Source organism: Grus americana, chromosome 1, assembly GCF_028858705.1.
Source record: "Grus americana isolate bGruAme1 chromosome 1, bGruAme1.mat, whole genome shotgun sequence".
NCBI lineage: Eukaryota > Metazoa > Chordata > Aves > Gruiformes > Gruidae > Grus > Grus americana.
The window spans coordinates 118,902,114-118,925,282 of NC_072852.1; the positions used below are offsets into that span (position 1 = coordinate 118,902,114).

General features: G+C 38.1%; 2 protein-coding genes across 10 annotated transcripts in view; one reads left to right on the forward strand and one right to left on the reverse strand.

Moving 5' to 3' along the window:
- Positions 1–1,385: 1,385 nt before the first annotated feature.
- PIGP (phosphatidylinositol glycan anchor biosynthesis class P) lies at positions 1,386–5,954 on the reverse strand. Its single transcript, XM_054813154.1, has 4 exons — positions 5,376–5,954; positions 4,053–4,125; positions 3,429–3,547; positions 1,386–2,015 (listed from the first exon to the last, which is right to left on the reverse strand). Exons 1-4 carry the CDS (start codon positions 5,455–5,457, stop codon positions 1,885–1,887), a joined length of 405 nt encoding a protein of 134 aa, XP_054669129.1. The 5' UTR covers positions 5,458–5,954; the 3' UTR covers positions 1,386–1,884.
- A 145-nt stretch (positions 5,955–6,099) lies between these two features.
- Positions 6,100–23,169, forward strand: part of TTC3 (tetratricopeptide repeat domain 3) — a 63,593-nt gene continuing 46,523 nt past the window's right edge. For 4 of the 9 annotated variants that reach the window (XM_054812544.1, XM_054812547.1, XM_054812539.1 and 1 more), the window contains exons 1-13: positions 6,100–6,151; positions 7,027–7,112; positions 10,062–10,107; positions 11,275–11,407; positions 12,147–12,234; positions 13,494–13,547; positions 16,437–16,560; positions 17,539–17,624; positions 18,447–18,541; positions 19,966–20,028; positions 21,835–21,889; positions 22,601–22,763; positions 22,877–22,925. In XM_054812544.1, coding sequence (XP_054668519.1) covers positions 7,038–7,112; positions 10,062–10,107; positions 11,275–11,407; positions 12,147–12,234; positions 13,494–13,547; positions 16,437–16,560; positions 17,539–17,624; positions 18,447–18,541; positions 19,966–20,028; positions 21,835–21,889; positions 22,601–22,763; positions 22,877–22,925 — 1,031 coding nt within the window. In that variant the 5' untranslated portion in view covers positions 6,100–6,151; positions 7,027–7,037. Of the gene's footprint in view, positions 6,152–6,183; positions 6,321–6,409; positions 6,430–7,026; positions 7,113–10,061; positions 10,108–11,274; positions 11,408–12,146; positions 12,235–13,493; positions 13,548–16,436; positions 16,561–17,538; positions 17,625–18,446; positions 18,542–19,965; positions 20,029–21,834; positions 21,890–22,600; positions 22,764–22,876; positions 22,926–23,169 lie in introns of those variants that run through there. The other 5 variants (XM_054812542.1, XM_054812541.1, XM_054812540.1 and 2 more) reach the window with 5 other exon arrangements.

Below are 23,169 nucleotides of genomic sequence, written 5' to 3' on the forward strand. Positions count from 1 at the left end.
CCTTTAATTTGTGTGCTTTCAGGGCTTGAGGGCATTTTCCAGTAGCTTTTCTTTATCCTGAAGGGATTTGAGTATCCTTAACAGGGGACTAAATTAATCCTTACATCAAATGATACCAGAAACATGGCCTTCGCTTGTTGTCAATTTAGAATTAAAAATGAAATTGCCTTCTCAGAAAGCAAAAGGAATGTAGAACGCAGGTAGAAATTACATAGAAAAAAAAAAATCGCAGTCAATACTTTAGTGTCTACAACGTGATTACAGAAGTGACAAAAGAGCAAATACATCTTCATGTCCGTTGATCATAAAATCTTGAATTCACCCTGTGTATGGGTGTTTGAGCACGTAAATTAAAATTAACAGAAGGGCAAAATCATGGCAGGAGCGGGAAATAATAGGAAACTAAAACCCCAAAACTTCACAAAGAAGTCTACAACCATCAAACAAATAAACATTGTACTAACTTACAGTCATTAGGCTTAGGTACAAATACTCTTTCTTATGAAACATCCCCCAAGAAAAATATACCGAAAATCTACTATTTCAGAGTGAAATGTTGAAAGGCATTTTTTCCTTCATTAAGAAGGTATTTTTCTCCTGCCTATAATACCTAGCATGGTTTTTTTTCTCCTTTAAATGCAGGTGGAAAAAATAGCAAACTACTAAAGACTGTAAGACCAAGAAGCTACAAATTTCATATTTGTACCAGATTGATTGTTACCAGGCCTTATGACTTCCCACAGCAGCTGATGGTTGTTTTTAGCAATTTCTAAATACCTGACAAGATTCTTCACACAAATGTTCAAAAATTTATTATCTTCTAATGAAATAGTGATATTTTTAACTAAATCCTCTGCTGGTCAGAAGTTGGCTTATAGACCTTACAAACCATAATGAGGCTCTATTCACTGGTCTTTATAATCAAACTAAATAACCTTGACTACTGAAGGTAACTGGCTTTGTGATTCTTGGAAGAAAGGAAATAAAAATTGTGTCTCTGCTCAGTAACACGTACATGAAAGAAAATTCACTCTTTAAGGAACATCTGAACCACTGCCACAACAAGTTATTGTGCTTTGTGTTATAACCTAGACTATAATATGATAGACCTGTCAGTTCCTGTATTTCCAGAAATTTCCTTGAACCTAGTTTTCAGTATTTTTAAGAACAGTTAAAAAAAAAAGTCCTTTCAAGACTTGTTTCAGAAAATTTACACAATACATGGTAATTTTGGTATTTCAATAAGCCCACCAATTTGGGGGGGGGGGGGGGGGAGGAAATCAACATATTTTCCTGAGCAAATAATCGTGTAATGAAAAATGGATCACTAAACACCTTTTCCCAGGACAAATATCATAGAACCACAGAAAAATGTCTAATTTTAACAAGTAAAGATTAGCTACATTTTATTAATATTTACAAATGAAACCTGTATATTTACAATGGAAACACTTCAAATTAACATAACCTGTAAAAAAAAACAAAAGATCCTCAAGCATTTGACTAGTGGAACACATTTTCTCTCCCTGAATTCAAAGAGAAATAGAATTAAGCTACATCCAAAAGCTATTTCTTTCACTCTCAGAGGGAAATTACAAGCAGAAGTCTACAAGTAATAGAATGCTATTTTAAATCACAAGAATGGTTAGATAAATTAATGTGGCATACTTCTCATACTAATGTATGTTATTAAGGCACATGCATAACAATAAAATCAAACTATGTCAATGAAATATGTTAACATAAGTTTAGCTGGAAATTCAGGAAAAAAAAAGCTTTGTTCTACAAGCAGAAAGAGGGGTTTTTTTTCTAGCTTGGAGAAGTTTTGATTTTCCTTATGTAACACTTCTACTAATCCTTTATTCAAACAGATCTTAATAACGACTATCTGCTATTGCAGATTCCTTTTTCAGGAAGAAAAAACATTCTGTTTACTTCACTGATGGGAATATCCCTCAATGCTGGAATTGCTTCTTCTTGAAATGTCTTCTGTTGTTGCTTTTTTGCATAGTTATCTACAGGAGACAATGAGAATATTTCATGTATTAAAGATTTCTTTCAAGAAATGTTATAGAATGCAATGCTGTATAAACTTAGCTACTGTAAGTGTTGCTGAAAATCCCATCTTGCTTAAGTATAATGAGATGGTCATCAGAAATGCTTTACATCAACATATATTAGCAGTGCCCCTGAAGAAATCAACCCTACCCTCCTGCTGAAATCACTGTCTGGGACTTCGCTTGGTTTAAGATGCTGTAGGACATTAAACCATAACTACCAACAGATAAAAAGAACAAAGAAAAAACCCCACGATGAATAGCTCAGTCTGTAGTTTGAATACTTTGTACTACGATTTCTGCTGAGAGGTGCTGTCCACCCTCCCTTTATCTTGGTGCTTCTTCCCATCATCACATAGCATCCGTTCCTATAACAGCATAAACATTTCTACAGGTGCGCTTTGAGCACAATTATGGAACTGCTCCCTCTGAAAAGGAAAATGTTCAAATATAGTTGTTTTTCAAACAGAGCAGGTCCCCCATCCCACCTGCCATACAGCCACACAAACTCTTGCGTTGACACCAAATGAAAGGGTGACATGAGAGTATGAATGAGTGGCCAGGACCACAGGGATGACTAAATGACAGTTCTTCACAGAAGTGTTGGAGTAAGGCATTTGAACTACAGCCCTGACTGATTTTTTTTTCCTTAGCGGTTCAGTGTAATGTAATACTATGCGCATAGTTTGTTAAAACGATGCAATCTCAGCAGTCTTAGCAGTAGGTAACTTTCTTGTCAAATTTTACAGTCTGCATTTTTTTCTAACAACAAAAATGGCCACCTGCAAATAGTGGTGGAATTTCTCATGTGGAGGAAGATGCAGCTGCCTGGAAAATATTGTGAATGCCTAGAACATGTCTCCTTGGCAGGAGTAAAGGCTACGCGAAAGTTGAGAGAAAAACTGAAGAACGGCTTTTCTAGACAGGGAATCACTAACATACCTGATCAGGCCTCAATACTGCAACATGTCCCTTGGTACCACCTTGACTGCTGCATGCCTTCCCACTTCTGCCACTGCCAGGTAGGTACTCAGGCCCTTCTTCCCATGACACTCTTCACTGGTTTGTAATGCAAGGTGCATGCCTGGCACATCCCGATATGCCTAACCATTGTTCCTCTGATGCAGTCTGGTTTACTAACAAAGTATGCTCTACTAGTGGGAAACCACTGCCATAAGATGGCAAAGAGGGAAGCGTCAGGCTCGTGGCTATCTTTTCACTCCAGTACTTCAGTACTTCCAAGAACTCCTTTTTAGATCAAAATATTTAAAGGCTTAAAATTTGATTTATATTATATGTGGCTACATATATATATACAGAAATTATCAGTTAAGTACCAAAACCTTAAAAAAAAAAAATCAGTAAAATTACCTGTAACAGTATGTGTGGAGTTAAGCGGAGCTGTACTCATCATGTTAATACCAAAAAGTAATATATAACCAATTCCTATAGCAACTAGTAGGTACGCTGGCAAAGCAACTGCCCAGTATCTGAGGAAAAAGATTTTAAAATTTACATATCATAACAATAAACACAATAACAACCACTACATTAAAACTGTTGTATCTTTAGGTATCTAGTACAAACTTAGCCAAGAGAAAAGAAAAAACACCTCTGAATACGGACCCTGGTCTCTCCCATGATTACTGACTGCAAGGCCACTGTAGCTAGTGTGGTATATACCATCACACAGATTCCTTACAGAAGGTTTTTACATTTTTAATTACAGTTTAAAGTTTACTGTATTTTCATCAACAAAATTCATCATAAAACATTAAAATACTATTTCTGTCATTACACAATGAAAAACTTTCATCATTGCTACTTATCTACATAAATAAAATGCTTCACAAAGATTACAGTCCTTTCTCATCAGGAAAAAGTGGATTATACACAAGGCCACTATTTAAAAAAAAGTTTTGTTATTTGAAAATAATTAAGGGTGTTCTATACTTACACATATTCTGCCTAAAGAATTTAATTGTTTGAACTTACCTTTGAGGCCAGTATGTTAGTCCAAATGAGAACAGCCAAGTCTCGGGAACATATGCCCAGATAAGATACAAAACTGCACAAAAGAATTAAAAAGTCATAATAATAATAAGACTGATACTGTTTTAGACTTCCTTCCTAAGTTTTAGAGCAGTACTTCCCTACTGATACATGCTGAAACAATATTTGCTTTTATACTACTCAAACCAAAATTGTTCTACCAAAGCATTGTAGAATATGCCTCTCAGACACAAAACCTGCCCAGTGTGGGGGCAATATTTTGTAGCTGATTATATCATATCATTTTTATATTTGCTTTAACATTTAGTTTCTGACTTCCTATGTAGACAAACAAGAATATCTTGCACATTGGACTGCAGAACAAAAAACTCCTCAGTAAAAAGATGCCAAATGACTCTGAATGCAGAAAATATTAAAGCAGAAAATGATTACACAGCAGGTCATTTGGTTGAAAGAAAAATTGATAGAATTGCAGTGCTTGGATGGAACTGTTCAGAAAAAGTTACTGGAAATACTTTCTGATTCTTGGCAAGTCAATAATTTTCATGTGAATAAAACCAATACTGAGAAATTTTGCTCCCTAACAACAAATCCAGAGAAAAGTTTATCAAAACTTGAGGGGAACAGGTTAGAAGCCAGTGACACAAGATATGGAACTGCAGTGGCTTCCTGTGAGAGGAACAGAAACTAACGTTCTTTCTACTCACTTCCTGAGGGTGAGAAATACTTACGGTAGGACCCTGGTTTATTATTCAACTACAGTATATTTTTGCAGCACCTTTTGTTGTGATGAAAAAGCATTCTCACCCTCTCAAGTCTTGGCCCTGTGTGGGCATGCAAGATATCCCCAGTGAAATGCTAAAGCACCTGTCACACCAGCAAAGAAATGCTGGGATAACCCTAATCATTTTCCATTGCTGCTGACTAGGTCGACTTTCCCCCCCCCCCCTCCAGTATTTGAGTGGGGAAGGTTGCACTACTACTATCTACAATGGTTACCGAACAGTTACAATGTATGCAAGCCAAGTAAAAAAGTTACTAAAATGAGAATGCAGAGCATTTTTCAAAGAATTTGAGTGTGTAATACTATCAAAGACAGACAAAACATGAGGAAATCAGAAAAGGCAATGACAGAGCTTTGTAACAACTGACAGGTCTGTCAGTAATGCTTAGTCCACCATGCACCCTTACAACAGGTGCTGTAATACAACTTTGACCCTTTTCAGATGGTCTTACAGGAATTATACTTGTCTCGGAAGCAAAGCAACACTTTTCGGTGAAGTATTCAGTACCCAGTATACTTACTAAAGCCAAACCACGATCCTAAAAAAAGAGCAAATCCATATATTGCCCTTTCGGGCAACGGGGCTGGAGAGTTTTCAACCATACCGGTCTCTTCCCTTTAACTTCGGGGGTGGTGAGGACACACTAAGAAGCTCTGAGAGGTTTCTCCTAAGTTCCTCTCCAAACACCCCAGTACTCGGGGCGGGGGGGGGGAACCGAGACCACCCGAGCGGTAGCGTTTTGCTCCCGAGCCCACGGACACTCCTCCCCACCCCCGCCTCAGCCCAGAGCGGCCGTTTCACTCGCCCCTCAAAGGACACGCAGGAACCGCGGTGCTACCGTCCCCCTTCCCGCAGCCCCCCCTCGCTCCACCCGGCGAAGCCGCTCTGCCTCCTTCCTTTCGAGGTCACGGTCTGACTAGGGGAGGAAACCACACCCAGGACACCCCCGCAGCAGAACGAAGACGGAGGCGCACAGCACGCTCCCTATCACCCCCCGGTACCACGCGTCCGCCTGCCCAGCGGGCCGCATCTCGCACATGCGCAGCCAGAGAACCCCCGCCGCCCCACCGGCTCGGGGCCGCCTCAGCAGCGGGCGCATGCGCAGAGCCCAGGACGGCAGGCGTGGACCGCCGGCCGCTTGCCGCGCGTTGGCTCGTTCCCTTGACGTCAGGCAGTAAGCAGCCAGTAGCTAGGGCCCGGCTGGGTGAGGGTGCTGGTGTGTGCGGTGGGAGGGGTTCGTTGGGGGCGGGAGCCATCTTGGCCCTGCAGAGCTGGAGAGGAGAGCGGCTGAGGCTGGTGAGGGAGCGAGCAAGCAACCAAGCAAGCAGCAGGCTCTGGGGCGGCGGCGGGTGCGGGTGTGGGTGTTTCCCTCCCGCCCTGTGCGTCGCCGAGCTCTTGACCCCTGTCAGCCACTGAGGCTGGGTCCGGGAGGGTGATGCCTGTTTCTCCGGAGCCCCCCGGCAAGGTGACGCCCGGCGCAGTCCGCCTGGAGAGGGGACTGGGGCTGTCGGCCACGGGAGCCGCGGCGCAGCCCTTCTGGGACCGCTGGAGCTCCTTGCTGCGGGGAGGACCGGGTAGGGGCAGGGCTGTCCCGGCGGGAAGCGACGCGTCAGTAGCGAGCCTCGGGGTTTCCGGGGTCTAACGGCAGCGGGGGAGCCCGGTATGTGGGAGCCCGGCCGGCCCCCGCCTCGCCGCTGTCGGAGCGGGACGGGCAGTGCCGGGCGAGCCCCCGGGCAGGGAGAGGGACGCGCGGCCTGGGCGGGGCTGCGCCGCTGGTTCTGTCAGACAGGGCTGCCCGGCGGAGCGGGTGGGGTGTTTAACTCCGCTCTCCCGGGATGTGGCAATAATACCCGACCTGCTGCCCCCTGACACGGCTGGAAGAAACTGCCCTTCCCTCTCCTGCCTGTCAGATGTGAGGTAGCATGCAGGAGTACGGTCAGGTATCAGGGACTTAAAAGACTGTTAGAATTAGTCGATTTAACTACCTTTTAACTGATGCTTTAGGTTAATTTTTTCAACGTTAACCTGTGCTATGCAAAAATAAGAACACATCTTACATGAAACCCTTGCAAAGTGTAATTTAATGTTGTGATCATTTTAAGTCCTGTAAAACACCTGTTATTTGCTTCTTGCCTTCCCCTCACATATTTCTCATAATGCTTTTATTTCAGGATCATGTACCATGGGTGAACCTATATCCGAATCTGAGTTTGCAGCCTTGGCTTTTTATGCTGGTGATAAATCTTGCTGTGAATTGGTAAGTAGGTTTGAAAGTAGATGAAAAACTTGCAAGGTGTCCCAGTGGGGTTTATACCCAGATCTGATCTACAGAGTAATTGCTAGTGTTCATTAATTCAAACTAATGCAAAGATACCTTATACTACTGTTATTCTCTTGCAAAAGTACTAAATTAAGATAGAGCATAGAGACTGTGTATCCTTTATCAGGTAAGTTTTACTGAATGCATATACAGCTATGTAAAACTAGACAGTGATGCATAGGTCCTAGTAACAGAACTTGACCAACCTGCTGGCCATGTATCTAGGCCATACTTGAGATGATATACCTCAAAGTGACAGATTCAGTTCCTTTAATTGCAAAGCAATCACAGCATAGCTCATGGAAGTTCAAGTCTGCAAATTAACAGCAGTGTTCACCCATTCTTCGTTCTTGTCATCTCTTACATTTTTTTCTAGTTCTTTGTGCCCAATAGGGCCTCTGCTTATTTTGTTGTTGCTTTTATTGGATAAACTGTAGCACTCTTCTGTTTTTATGCTTCCAAGAATGCTTTCATTGACTCTTATTTTCTGCTTCTTGCTATGCTGAAGGAGTCCAAAAAAATGGTGTGGTAGTTAATCTTTCTGCTGCTTGGAGAGCTCAGTTATGAGTTATTTATCCTAAGTGTTGCTGCTGCAAAACACAAACTAGCTGGCGTACCATTCTTCCTATGCAGAACTAAAAAGTGCAGGTAAATTTAGTTTATTTCTAGAGCTGTGTCTTTATAAGGGACAGTTACTAGTAGTGAGTCTCATTGAAAACTGTTTATATTAATAAAGATTTTTTTTTTGTGTACTGTGGACAACATAAAGCACTTTAACAATTGTGTTAGCATAAGATACTAGGCATTTTCTCTCAAAGTGATGTGTGTGCTGTGCTATGGGAAGAAAGCCCTCGATTCTGTGCAAGTGCTGAATCTTGGGTTTTCAAGTTTGCTTTGGTGGGAATACCACCTTGGGCTTGATGTATGGGGGAGTGTGTGGTTTGTTTTGTTTTTAAATACTGTAGCAAAATCCACTCTGTGGAGTGAAGGAGACTTTCAGTGATCTTTCAAGTTTAACTGATTTTGAAATAATATTTTTTTTTCCTCATTATTATTGAATGTCCTGCTCTGTTAAAGATGTCAATGTAATAGTAACTTATTTTTGAGAGTAAGCCTTGATCTACATGTAAAGTTGTAATAGTTCAGAAACACTGCTTGGGGTGAAATCACATGATTGCTTGTCATCACCTTAGGTCAAATTAGTAAGCTGTCATTGCGCAGCATGCTAGTACTTCCAGAAAGTCTGCCACTGAAAGAGTAAAGGTCTGCTAAAGAAACTGTATGAAAGATGTGTTTGGTAATTTGTTTTTATACTTTTTTCCAGTCATATTCAGAAATAGCTTTGCATTTCTTTGAAATTATAATGCAGCAATACATAGGCATGATATGTAGTATTTATTAAATGACACTTACATAATGTTTCTTAAAATAATAGACTTTGTAGGGATGTGCAAAACAGAACAAAGTCATTTATTCTTCAGCTTGAGAAGCTCATATGGAGTATTATGTTTTAAACCCAATAAAGTAGTGATACAGTATGCTGCAATGAAGTAGTAGTAAATCAACCACTCATTCCACTTATTTTGATATACACTTATTGAAATATACATGCACTAACTGTCAAAACAGAATGCTTTTCCTAGGTACTCTTGAACATTATATTGCTGCCTAGTACCTGATTTTGAATTATTAACTTTTAGAATACTATTCTAGTGTGATTTAATAGTTTAACATATTAACAGTTTTCCCATCCATTCATATCTATGGATATTTTTTTAATGGATCTGCAGGTAAACATTTTTTTTTCATAAGACAGCAACTAAACCATTGTGTTAGATAACTCTAGTAAATATGCTTTTTTCCCCTGTTTGTTTTTGTTTGGTTTATTTGCTTTTTGGCTGTGCTTAGTATGAATTATAAGATTGGATCCAAAGGGGTTTGTCATTTGATAGTGCAAAATATTGCAGACTTTAAGTTTCCTTGTTTTCCTCAAAAAAACATTGGCAGAACTGCAGAAACCTGTGGGAGAATGGGGAATACCAGTAGTATTTATTTCTTGGGGAAATGGGATGTGGGGGAAAAAGCAGGGGGAATCTACCCACCTCAGATTGATCTTAGAAGATAATGAGATGCTAGTGAGCATTGAATGAGCATTATTAAGATTTTATAAAAAGCTTCTGTTCAGAATGAGTAGGTGAATAGAGATAATTTTCCTGTCTACGCCCATGGCGTATGCATGAGTATTTTAGTTAATTATGAAATAATTATAGTCAATAATAGTTAATGAAATAATTTTAGTTAATTATTAATTAATTTTGTTAATTAATGTTTCTGCATTAGTATTTTAGTTTGGATCAGGAAAACACTTCTGAAGCAGATATCCCGATTGTCCCTGTCTCTTGTGTTTTGGCTTATGTTGTGAAGAGATCTTGGAGTGTGTTAGTGGGATTCAGTGAGGATGAAACTAATTTAGAAGGTGGTTTTAAGAATATAGGTAATGTGCATCAACCACGAATGGGTGCTGTCTTTGGGACTAGATTTGAACTAATGCAAGCTAAAACCCCTTGAAGAGCACCTAATGTAAAAGTAGACTGCTTAGTGCCAAATACTTTGCTTTATAGATTTGTTTCCTATTTGATTATGCTGCTTGCTTATGAAGATATAGCCATAGACCATCTTTTATTCTCATCTAAATATGCGCAGTGATTACCTTCTCTTGAGAAAAGGAATTGGTGCCAGTACGTAAAAATCACTTCCATTCCTCCCTTCCCCTGTGGTAAACAGTTTATACTGGTTTAATATTTAGAAACAGTTAAGTAATTGTAGTATTAGTTAGTGTAAGACATTTGCAAGATGTGCAATGTTAAAAAATATGTTTATCTTTAGGGTCATGGAATGTTTATACAGCGATCACCGCATAAGCCTAAAACAGGTATGTAAATCAAACCAATATTACATAACTTTCTAATGCACTTTTTGTGCTGTGCTGGGATCTTTTGATTGCTGTTTCACTTTTTTCCTTATTTTGTCTGAATAAGTAGAAAAATATTATGTCTGAGCAGAAGCATTGGTATGTTCTTTTACATTGGAATAACTCTCATCTTTTTGTCCTAATGTAATGTGCAGAAGACTGCTATACATTTGTAAGAACAATGTAAATGGTCAATAATATGTACCTACATGCAGTAAATTAATGTTATGAGGATGGGCATTTAAGGCTTGTGTTCATTACCTGTGTTTTAATTGTAGCTATGTTTTAGTTTTATATGTCTAAAGATACCTTCAAGTTGATCTTTGTAGATCAAGTTTTTGAGTTATATTATTTAAAAATGTTTTTTAATAGTTGTAGAAAAGCAGGTGGCTTAACAGCATGTCAAGCTCTTCAAAACTGTATTTGCTATACAAATGGTAACCTCTAATATGTAGGAAACTCAGATAAACACAATCAGCTGTGTAAAATGAATTTTTGCATATATTCAGACAATACTGCTTCTGCTCTGAGAGTACTTGATGCCACCTCAGTAGTCTAATAAGCATTTTTACCTTTTAAAGACAGTCTCTCAGGGAAACGGATTCTATTTTTGAGAGAGCCATGCATCACACATGTAATGGCCTCTGGAGAAAAAAAGAATAATATTGCTGATCTTTTTGTACTGTGTTGCTATGTGTCACACTACTCTGGATTTAGTGTAGAAAATAATTGAATGGGTACAGTTAGAAGAGGCTCATGTTTTATCTTGAAAATAGCATCCCTTATAGCCATTGACCAGCTCACAGCCCTTGTTAGGCTCCTCATTGGAAGCAGGCTGCATTTATTCATTTATAATGCACTATATCAATACAATTCTGAACTCGGGCAATTTCTTAGGCAAGGAATGTAAAGACTGCCAGGAGATCCACATTCTTGCCTCCATGTAAATTCCCTCTCCCCCTTCTGTTTATAAAAAACCTCAAGCTGCCAGATGTATTTAGAGTGGTTTGGTTAGATAGTACTTAGGAATACGGTATGGAAATAACTGGTGTTTTTGAATGCTTGTCTGGATTTTGATTTTATTACTTGTGCCTCAGTTGTGTCTAATTCCTAACTCTTTTCTTAAAGATGTTGATCCCTGTGAAGTGTGGTGCAGTCAGCCCGTTGACATATTAAGAGAATATTGTAACGTTATTAAAATACGCATCTTTTGGCCTCTTCTCTTCAAAAGAGAAAGTAATTCTTTGGTAGCTGATTGGAGGTAAGTAGTCATGTTCTCAAAGTGATGTCATCACAGAACAGTAGGGGTTGGAAGGACCTCTGACATGATCTAGTCCAACCCCCCTGCTAGAGCATGATCACCCAGAGCAGGTTGCACAGGATGGCATCCAGGTTTTGAATATCTCCAGAGAAGGAGACTCCACAGCCTCTCTGGGCAGCCTGTCCCAGTGCTCGGTCACCCTTACAGTGAAGAAGTTTTTCGTCATGTTGAGATGGAATTTCCTGTGTTCCAGTTTGTGCCCGTTGCCCCTTGTCCTGTTGCTGGGCACCACTGAAAAGAGTCTGGCCCCATCCTCTTGACATCCGCCCTTTAGATATTTATAAGTATTGATCAAATCCAATTTTTTTTTTTTTTGCTACCTGTGAAAGATCATCGCATACTTTCAGTAGCAGTTAAACTGTCTGCAGGAATGTTTTTACCAGTGGGCTAAGTTAGTTAAGGTCAGAAGGCATAGTTCGTGAATATACAGCAGAAAAATACTAAGAACGGGTTTCTGAAGTTTGGATTCTAAGTGTGTATTTAAGTACTTAAACGCATGCCCTATATTTCAAAAGTATCCAAAGCTTTGCAGCGTGCTTTTTTTTCTCCTCTCCTCTGAAGGGCTTGATTTGAGTTTGTAACCATTGTCTTGCTTAGATCTAATTACCATAAATATTAGTAATTAAGACTATGTAACACAGTGTTATTTTTCTAATTAATAACTTGTTCTGTTTTTAAGCAGTTCACAGATTTTAGACCGGAATTGGAAGAGGCTCTGTGATTTAGAGGTTTTGGAAGACCTTATTGATTTAATTAAAAAAGTTGTTGTAAGTATATTTTAACTTTATGTAAGTTTTCAAGTATAAGAGATTAATTAAATCTGTATGCTATGCAGCTTGGGATTGTATCTTAAATCAGACATTTTCGTTTGCTGGAGTGAATAAATTGTCTGATAGTTGAGTTGCAGCTTTCTAGAAAGAGTGTCATAGGTTTCATTACAGTTGGGATAACTTACTAAATATTTGCAGAATCAATAATACAGTTGACTGGGGTCCTTGTAAATTGATAATAGAGTCCTATCAGGGAGAAAAATGGCACTGTTCCCGGATGAACAAGTTAAATACTTTTTTTCCCCCCCGCTCAGTTATTTCTTCCTCTTTCAACAAATGATAGTTAAAGTTTGATGTAGTTGCTGACTTAAAACAGAAACATAACAGTGCAGAGGACAGAATGATGTAAGAAATGTTCTCAGCAGCTGAAGGGAAGATATTTTATTTTTCTTTTAAATTTATGTATGACATGTTTTTTTAAAAAATGGTTTGTTTGAAATTCTGTGCTCAACCCCAAGCTATACTTCTCCAGTCCACCTTACTGTTATATGACTTTCTATGATTAGGTATTCCTATACTATATTGATCTTATGGATTCATACTTCCTTATGCTCTTTTTGCTGCTTCCTCCTTCAGGCTGAGTGCTCTGTTTTCACCTCCTTGTACTTCAGGATGCCCCTGCAATTTTTCCACTTTGTCTCATGTGATGGGTTCTTTGTGCTGTTTCCTCCTCTGGTAGTCTTCCGTTCAATCTTTATATGAGAGGGTCTGTGTATATTCCCATTCCCCTGTTTACCTCTGCTTCCCTCTTCTTACTTCCTCAGCCTGTATCTCCTTCTCCATGTAAAAGATTGTATATCCAATAGTAAAATTTATTTGGAGGAGCAGAAGATCTCAGGAGAGGAAGTACTGTTGGTTTGGATGGTTTTCATTGGATGTATCAGCTGGTTCTTTTGGTATGTAGATAACTGCAGAAGTGGCTAAAGTGGCTGACTTTCCTAACCAGATGCCATAGCGTCCATGCATTCTCTATTTCCACATCAATATTTATTTATTTTTCAACAAAAATGCTAGGGGATTTGCTACTGAATAAAAGAATATTTCCTGAAACTTTGAAATGGACCAGAGCAACTGTCCAAATGATACTGCATTGAAGCAGAACAGAAAATGTTATTGAGTTGAACCTGAGCAGAGAGAAACTAAAGTTATCAGCTCTTAATAACTTGGTCTTTATTTGTTTTCCATCCCTCTTCCAGAACGTTCCACCTTTTATTGGTGGCATACTGAGAATTGGCAGCAGAATCGAAAATGTAAGTTTCTCAAGTTATTTTTAATAGGAATACTTCTTTATTTGTGAATACAAACAAAATATTTGTACAAATACCCAAATTTTAAAATACTTGCATAAATAAATAGTCTGTAGTTTTTGGAATATGTAGTGTATAGAACTGGGGTTCACAGTTGTTGCAGCTCTGAGCCACAGAACAAAATCTCTGTATGACAGGAACTGTGAAATAAATATTGTCTGTATAAGAAGACTAAAATGAGAACTTTGGGGGTAGTTCACATGCTGAAAATAAATGGTTTCTCTTGGAGGTTGCTATTGCATTGTGGTGGGTGGGTTTAGATTGTGCAGCTGGAGCCCAGGTCAGCTCTCCAATATCAGCTTTGGTACCTGCTGGAGGCTTTCCTTGGTGCTTTCTCACAGATTTGCCACTTCTTGTTGAAGGCTTATTCCTTTGAGATGTCTCTGTGCTCTCTCTGTCTACAGTCTTGAAGATTCTTAGGTTCCCTCCCATAAGCACACAGTTCTACCTCTGTGGTGCGTTTTGCTTTGTCCTCTCTGTGCTGGTGTTGGTGTGCTACGCTAACAGTCTAGATATAGGCCAAAACACACTTTAAATGTAAACAAAAGAAGTTATCGTTAGTATAACTGAAACATTCCAGAATTAATTATTGCAGAAGAGGAAAGAAAATAAACAAATATGACTAAACAGAAAAAGTCTTATAATGTTAACTGTATTATAACTCAGCCTGGTGAAAAGAAGGCTCTGGGGAGATCTAATTGTGGCTTACCAGTACCTGAAGGGGCCTACAGGAAAGCTGGAGAGGGACTGTTTATCAGGGAGTGTAGTGATAGGACAAGGGGTAATGGGTTTAAGCTGAAGGAGGGTCGAATCAGATTAGATATTAGGAAGAAATTCTTTACTGTGAGGGTGGTGAGGCACTGGAACAGGTTGCCCAGAGAGGTTGTGGATGCCCCATCCCTGGCAGTGTTTAAGGCCAGGTTGGATGAGGCTTTGGGCAACCTGGTCTAGTGGAGGGTGTCCCTGCCCGCAGCAGGGGGGTTGGAACTAGATGATCTTTGAGGTCCCTTCCAACCCAAACCATTCTATGATTATCATTTAATATATACACTCTTCACAGTATCTGACCATTTTTCAGGTCTTGTGCTCACTCTTGTACTGTTCTTTGGTGAATGGCTTCTGTCTGGTGTTCCCATGTGTGGGGTAGCAGGGGTACAGTCATCCCTACCTGAAGTTTTTTGCCTCATGGACTGCTGTTGATGTTTTCTTCTTCCTCATTCTAGAAACTACTTGGGTCTATTTTTTATGTTTGGTAATGCGCTTTTATACCCTGCTCTTTATTTTCATTTGTCTGCAGGTTTAAGTTACATATGATTATACTATATATATACATATATATAGTATGTTTTAATGTAAGTTAGAAACTACTCTTGCCCAATTTTGTCCAGCTCTATTTTTTTTTTTTAACTTGGCCACTTGTTTATAGCCATTGGTTCTGCAGTGTTAGCTTGTGCCCCATCTCTTACTAGCCCGTGCCCATACTCCTCTAAAGTGCATTATGTTTCTCCAATTTTCATGTCCTATGCTCTATCATATTTGGCTTGCATTTCTCTATACTGCATCTTTATTAGTCATAGCGGCATTAACTACTCATTACTACTGTCTATATGAAAGCTATTGTACCATACAAAAGTCATATCCACCCAGTCAGAAGAACAATTGCTATTGGAGTTAAAACTGAGCTCTCAGCAGGTTAGGAAAAGCTCAGAATAAGCCCTGTGGCCTTGCTAACTCTGTACAAAGCTTGTGGCCTATTACTGGCAGTGGCAATGCTGTATGATGGGGCTACAGGACTGCAAGTAGGGCTAAGCTTGATCACTGAAATAATGCAAAAGTGCTTCTCTTTGGAGACAGGTTGGCAATCTTTTGTGAGGTTCTCAAACGCTGATGCAATCTGAAGGACTGTGAATGGCTGAGTAAGGGTGTGGTTTGGAAACCTACCGATCCATCTTCATTATCAAATTCAGTGTACAATAGAACTATACTTCTTACGTTTTTCAGCTTGTAAGCGTTGGACTGTGAACATTCTTAATTTCCTTGTGTCTGTCACCTTTTTCCCACTTTCTAGTTTCTGCTGCCTGCTGTAGATTAAGTGCAAAAGTTAAAATAAAAACATTGACGTTAAAAGACAGTATCATAGCTCATAGTAGCAATAGGAGAAGCAGAATAGGTACAACTGTATGTTACTGCTGGATAACCCAGTTCCTGTATTTTTAGTGATATCTGTTTTAGTCATGTGGGTTTTTAGATTACTTTTCAAAATCTGTAGGCCCAGATAATGTGGGAGTAGCCCAGGCAACAGACATTCTTCATTCAATCCCTCTCCTTCAAATAAAGCTCTATAGCTCAAACAATTAAATTTAGTTTGAATAGAAGTCTTGATTTACGGAATTAAGTCTTAGCCCTGGCCTGCATGTCTAACAGCCTGGAGAATGTTGCTTGTTCTAATCAGGCTTGTCACTTCACACTGAAGCAATTTTGTATGCAGTCATCAAAAAGACGTTTCTAAATCAAATTCTGTAATTTGAATCGCTCCTTGTCTGCTCTTGAAAGAATGACTGTTTCCATTTTGTGAATATGCTGTATTATGCTGTGCTTCAGTTATCCAGATATTTATATTTGTGAGCTGTTGTCTATTTCAAAGGCTAACAAATCGGGAACAAGTGCATAGTGTAAGTGCTACAGTAGTATTGTTTGTTGTATTTACATGGAATGCTTCCACTATATTGCCAGTGAGCTGTTGGTTTGTGTGGCGTTTGTTGTTTTTGTTTTAAGACTTTGCTTTGTATAGAATTAATTACTTTTTTTTTAATTTTCCTTCAATTGAAATAGGGTTTCTTTGATGTTGGAGATGCACTTGATTGGGTCAGATATACAGGTGATGTCAGTATTCTGCAGAGGCTGGAGAAACTTGGTGATTTTGGTTGGATCTATCTCGAAATTTTCTTTGCTGAATGTAAGTATGAATGAACACTTTAGAAGAAAGAATGGTGAGAAAAGTCACCTGTGTTGTAGTTATGAAATAGTTAATGTTTGCATGTATTTCATTATGCTGGGAGTGACTGGAAAAGTATTGGTGGTGTGGGGTTTTTTCTTGGTTTTTTTGCGTATTTGAACCAGTCAGTTCTTCCTTGAGTCTTTGTATGTGGGTTGTGTTTACAGGGCACATACTCTCTGAACAGTTCAAAACATTTTTTCACTTTGGTGTCCAATATGGGCTGTATATGCCCCCTGTATTCCTTTAAGTTACAGTTAAGTTGAAAGTTGCCTGAAAAATTATTTAGGTCTTTCTGTTAAACGTTTGGCAGAGGATTTTGTCAAAATATTAACTGAGATGTAAGTCATACTTTAAAAATTAGCTTATGTAGCTCATGGGAGTTACCGTAAGATATTAACACTAGTAGCAGAAGTTCTGCTGAAATGACAAAAAGCTCCCAGGCCTGCTGGTTTTGACGTGTGCTAAATGGCTGGTATTCTGGTGTTTCTTTTTACATGTACTGCAACAGCTGAGTTAGAATGCGTATCAGGGTGGTAGAAATTGAACTTGTATGTAAGGAGAACAACCTTTTTACGGTTAAGTAGCAAAGTACAAATTCTTTAAAATACAGATATCTACGAATCTTTAAAATGCAAAATCTTTAAAGATACAAGTGAGTTTCACTTGATTGCGTGAAATTTGGCAAGTGCTTAAATATTTTACAGTCTGCAGCCAGTTATTTTGGGCTTACCAAATAATAAATAATTCCTTTTCTTTTGAACATTTCTGTTCCTTAATTTGTTTCTATTGTTTCTATTTGTTTCTATTATTTAGTATGGTATGTCAAGTTTTGCTTTCAGTCAGAAAACAAAGCTTGATTCTTAGTAGCAGAAGATAAACCCTACTTGTCTTCAGTAACTTCTTTACTCACTGTGTTTTTCTGAATTTTGTCTCCAGGCAAACGTTATATTACTAAAGTTGCTTTGGAAGATTGTAATTTAGTTGAAGAATTTAAAGCTGTGACCTGTGAAAACTGTAGGAAGGTGAGAGAAGATATCAGAATGTGTTTTGGCATTTCTTGTTTTGTTGTTATTTTGGGGTTTTTTTTTTCATGATCAAAGATTATAAAAATGACCAAAATGATCAAAGATAAAGATTTCAAAAGCTTGAGTGAGTAGTTGTCCTGACGTAGTTACCTTGAGAGATCCCGGCCTAACAAACAGAACACTAGTTGTTTATGTTACCAGTGTACACTGGAGAGTGTTCCCCTCCTCACTCCCCCAAAAAACTCAAGGTAACACAGCTAATACTGATAGAAGATTGTTCTTTTAACACAGAAATAAGATGCTCTCAAATTTTTTGCCGTGTGTTCCTTTAGGGTAGATGTTTGTTTGCGTGGTGTGTTTTTTGGTTTTTTTTGTTTGTGTGTTTTGTTGGTAGTGTGTTTTTTTTTCTGGGAGTCTGTTTAATTACTGTGTCTTCCTTGCTGCAATTCCGTAGTTCAGGAGCTATGCTGAAAGGCACTGAGTAGGGAACTGGTTGAGCTGTGCTGTACTCAGCCTACTTTGCTATTTGATACGTGCTCGCTTTTGATGATGACTGTATAATAGAACCCAGGAGAGCTTCTGAGTTAGTCCTGCTTTTTAATTACTGTTCGTTGTATTCTTGTTTGCATAAGTTTTATTTGTACACTTATTAATTGCAATGAATTAAAAGTATTAACTTACAACTAATAGTGCATACATAACATTCTGTTTTTACAAGCATAAAAACTTAGCTGCCTCTTGTCAAATGTCTTCTTTACTTCTCATTGTAACTGAGTTTAATTACAGCGATTGCCGAATTGTTTTTTCTTGATTTCACAGAACAGTGAATCTATGAAACAGAAAGGAAATGAGGAATTTTCCCAACGAAACTTTGATCGTGCTATAATGTCATATACTAAAGCCATAGAGTTTTGGTAAGAACTAAATTGGGTAACTGGATTGTTTTATATCATATTCAGCTTATTCAGATTTATCCTGATTTTATATAGTTTTGCATGAGCCACTCTAAGTAGAGGCCAAATGATACCTAATTTAATTAAAAAAAAAAAAAAAAAAGAAAAACTCTGTAATACATTTTTTTTTCTACTTTATTTCTTGTTACTAGTGGTTGGTTGTACTTTTACTGCTCCAAAGGCCCTGTTAGGGTTTAAAACTGATCTAAAATGACTAACAGAAAGTATAGTAAACCTGAAAGGAAGTTATTTGGTGTGAACAGTCCTTTTTTTGGTACCATCCCTCCCAAATATTCTTCCAGCAAGAACAGTATGACCAGCTCTTGCAAATATGTATCATTTCAGCTATGATGCAGAACTAGTGAACAAGAACAAATATTTATTTTTAAGTATCTGCTTTTGACAACTTTGTATGTGACAGGCTTAACTTCCTTTTGTAAGTCTTGTTTAATTGCTTCCCAAACATTATTTGCTGAAAGGTGTTGGAGACTTTCCTGGGCTCTGTAAAGGGGCAGGGAGACAGAGATTAAATGAGAATTTGTCCTGTGCATATAGAGCATTTTCCTCCTTCCTGTAGTCTGCATGTACTGTGAACTAGGTACAGAACATTAGTTTGGTGTTATTGCTACTTGTGTTGTAGTGGTGCAAATGCTGCTATTACAGGTTCTGGTGTCTATGAAATATGGTGAAATTCATAAAGTCCCACCTTTCTTTAAAAATTGTGCAAAGGGTTTTATTTTGAAGTCTGTGCCTTTATAATTGTGCAGTTGAAAGGTTAGCATTTTGCTGATGTCTTGCCTCAGGTTTATGTCATATAGTAGGATACATTTCAATCCCAAATTCAAGCTGATTTCAGCCTCCTTGAAAAGTTGTGTAGGCTGACTTCCTCTCCATTAGGTACATTGGGGGCAATGTGTTAGCTCTTTAGAACTGCTGCTTAGCCTGCCCAGTCAAGCGGAGGGTTATGAAAAAGTTGTAGACCCAGTAATCCAGAAGTGTTCATGAGATGTTTGATTTAATTAGGCCTTCAACGTTAGGAATTCTAGAACAAAATAAACTGGGATATATGTGACAGTCGAACTAGCTTTTCCTTGCTTCATGCCATTTTTGCCTTTTTGCTTTTTTTTTTTAAGTAGGCTGAGAGTGATTTAAATTGGTTGGAAGTTTCATTAGTGGGCCCAAATCTTACAAATTATTACATAATTAAAACAAATATTCTCAGTGACTTGATGTGTAAATCAATGGGACTATTCAAGGAAGCTTGTATGTAATTGTTGGTGCTAGAGTGCTTGCAGATAATCATTGTAAAAACTTACTTTTGTTTTTTCTCCTTAAGATTTTCAAAAGTAATATATGTTACTAACTTTTCATAATTTTTTTCTAAGTCCTGCAAACCATCTTCTGTATGGAAACCGAGCTCTTTGTTTAATTCACACAAGGCAGTACAAGTAAGTAACCTCATGTTTGTAATTGAAATGTGGTAATTTGCAGTTAAAAATTGGCAATATACTTAGGAAAATAGTATTTTTAAAACTTAAGTATATAGTAATTGTGATGCTACTACCCCAGAAAACTGATATTAAGAAAAATAAATAATACTAGCTGTATCTGCTGTCAGTATGTAATACCATTTAAAATTTGTGTGTATGTGTGGCTTATACAACATGAAAAAAAATTCTCAGTACCAGTGAGTACTGTGATTGTTATTAAACCTTTTGAAGAAATCAGTGTGGGTATGGGGGTTATTTTCCTTAAGCCAGTTAAGCTAAAAATCTTGTTTATGGTCAAGGTAGATGCATACCTGCTATGTAATGTCAACCCACAAATTTCTTGCTAGTATAATTGAACTGTGTTACTACTCCAGATTTAATTGTTGAAATAAAAAAAATAATAACAATGTAACTAAAACTGGTATCCCCATGATTCTTAGTGTCTGCCTGTTTTCCCGGTGTTACGCCCACCCCTCCACTGCTCCTCTGGGTACTAAAGTTGGCAGTTTTACTGCTGTAGCAGTGGGGTTAGAGAGCTGTTGGTGTGCAGAGCCCTTCTCTGGGAGGAAAGTGATGTTCATGCTGATGGTTTCTTCTTCCTTACTCTAGGATCCACTTGGGGTCGCTTTTGTGTTTCCTAATTGCTATTACACCTTTGCTCTTTATTCCTCTGCAGCACCCTGTTACATCTGAATTTACTATACTATATAAGTATATGTTACTTTTTATGAATATTACTTTTTCTTTGTTACGACGGATCATCTCATTCTCCTTCACGTTCCTCTGTACAAGCTTTCCTGCTATAATGGTTACAAAAAACAGTGGTAGCGACTAGGCAATTTATGAATGCTTTCATGTGAAACGATATTTTTTTATTCTATATTCCCTCCCTTTGCGGAGCTAAAATAGTTAACGCCTCGTGGGCCTTTGCAGGCCTCTCAAATTTTAGATCTCACTGCAGACATTTTCTAAAAGCCTCACTGAATCAGCATGACCTAGCTATTGAAGGAGTGAGTTACTTGTAAGCTTCCTCATGTGAAGTAATCCATATGTGACTGCTCTTTTTACTATATCCTGCTTAACTGACATACAGCTGTAGTTCAGTGAAGAACGAGTGGTATATCCCAAAAGTATATAACCTCCGTAACTGCCTGCTTTGAGCAGCACTGGTTTCGGCAAAGGCTCTGTGTTCTTTCCTGTAGCTGTGGGGATAGTCTGCTTCTCTTTTCACCTGGTCAAAATTGTAATTCTGGTTATTCCACGACACCTCATGTGTAAAAAGTCAAAGTCGGGCATGTTCTTCAGGTTTCAGTTGTTGCGAGTTTTGGAGGTTACTGTCTTTCAGTGCTCAGCAGTTAATACTTGCACCCTGAAATCTCTACCTATGATTATGTAATTACCTTCTAATATGCTTTCTGTCAAAATATTTAGATCTTGTATTCAGACTTTTTTATTAAGACCTTGCTTTTCAAAGGAATGTTTTGTTAGAACACAGTTAAGGGGTAGGTACATAAGCAGAAATGCTGGAAAACCTAGTAGGTAGGGGGAGGGAATAAATATCTGATGGGTGAAATATTTGAAACTGTAACATTTTAACCCAGGTAAGTTTCAGCTAACAAATGTTATCTGACCATGCCTTTACACAGGTGAATGAACTGTTCCTTTATTCACTTTGTATTTTTATAATGCCTTGTTCTTCTGGTCTGTATATTTTTCTGAAGTATAAATAATAAATGCCTCTTCTTTTTCCCTCCCTTCTCTAAGGAGAGCCCTTGCTGATGGAAAAAGAGCCACGATTTTGAAGCCTAATTGGCCAAAGGTTAGTTTCATATACATTTCAAAATTGTCTTTTGGTGGTACTTTAACATAAGAACTCAGAGTCTTAATTACAGGTTTGACCCAGGTAGATATGACATGTTCTCATCTGCGTTTAGCACTAATGACGGTAGAATGAAGACAGTACCTTGTAGACTAAGAATTATGCTTCAGTCAGCCAAGTACCTAGTTTGCTTGTGTTTTTATATTAAAAATGTTATTTTGACATGCTTGTAAGTGTTGTTACATGGTGTTCTGCATGTGCAAAGACAGAAGAAAACATTTATTACATTGTTGTGCATAGCTATGTTATCACAATGTTTTAAAAAGAATATACATAGTCCTTACCAAAAAAACCAAAAAACCCCCACCTGATTAATGACCAACATGCATTTCCCAATATTCTTGGCCTAAAGAAGAGTAAATAAGGGGTAGTTACAAAATTGCAAAGTAGTAGTTGAGGTTAGGGGAAAAAGCAAATTTGTTTTTTTCCGAGCCAGAGGCTAGCTGCTACTCCCAGTGAATTATTATCTTTTTGTTTCAGTCGACTGAGTAGTTGGAAACTTTGATTATTCATCATTTGACCTGAAACAGGTGAAGTAGATAACTTTTGAGCATGTTAAATTTTACTTTGTCTACTGCAGCTGTTTTGGATATAAATTGTTTTCTTATTTGCATGAATTAATGTTTGAAATTTAAACTTATGTCCATGTAGGGTCACTACCACTTCTGTAAGGCACTGTCGTTACTGGGGGAACATGAACTGGCTTTGGAAGCTAATGAGAGAGCTCAGGAACTATGCAAGAATATTCTTGATGGACTTAAGGATCTTATTCAACAAAATGACAAGTTAAAGAAGACATTAGAAGAAATCAATGGTAACCTTTTCTGACTTCCAGATCTACCTTGAACATAGCAAAATTCCTTCATCGCTAATTTTCCTTTGAAACTAATTCTTTTTTTTTTCCCTTTCCTATATAATTTTCCATAGGTATTAAACAACATAAACAGAAACCAAAGGCGGTGCTTCTTGAGAAAAAGTAAGCAAGTGTCAAGTTTGGGTTTTTTTTTAATTAGCAATGCTTAGTATAAGATTGAAGGAATTCATAGCGTAGATATTACTTAGATTTTGTTATCTATCAGTAAATAAAAATGGAAGGAATAAGTTTATCAGAACTGCAACCAGAGTGCAGCCTAGGCATAAAAAGGACTTTTAGGAAATAAATAAGCTATCTTGAGATGTGTTCTACTTCCAAGCAGTTTCCTTCAGCATTTTTACCCATG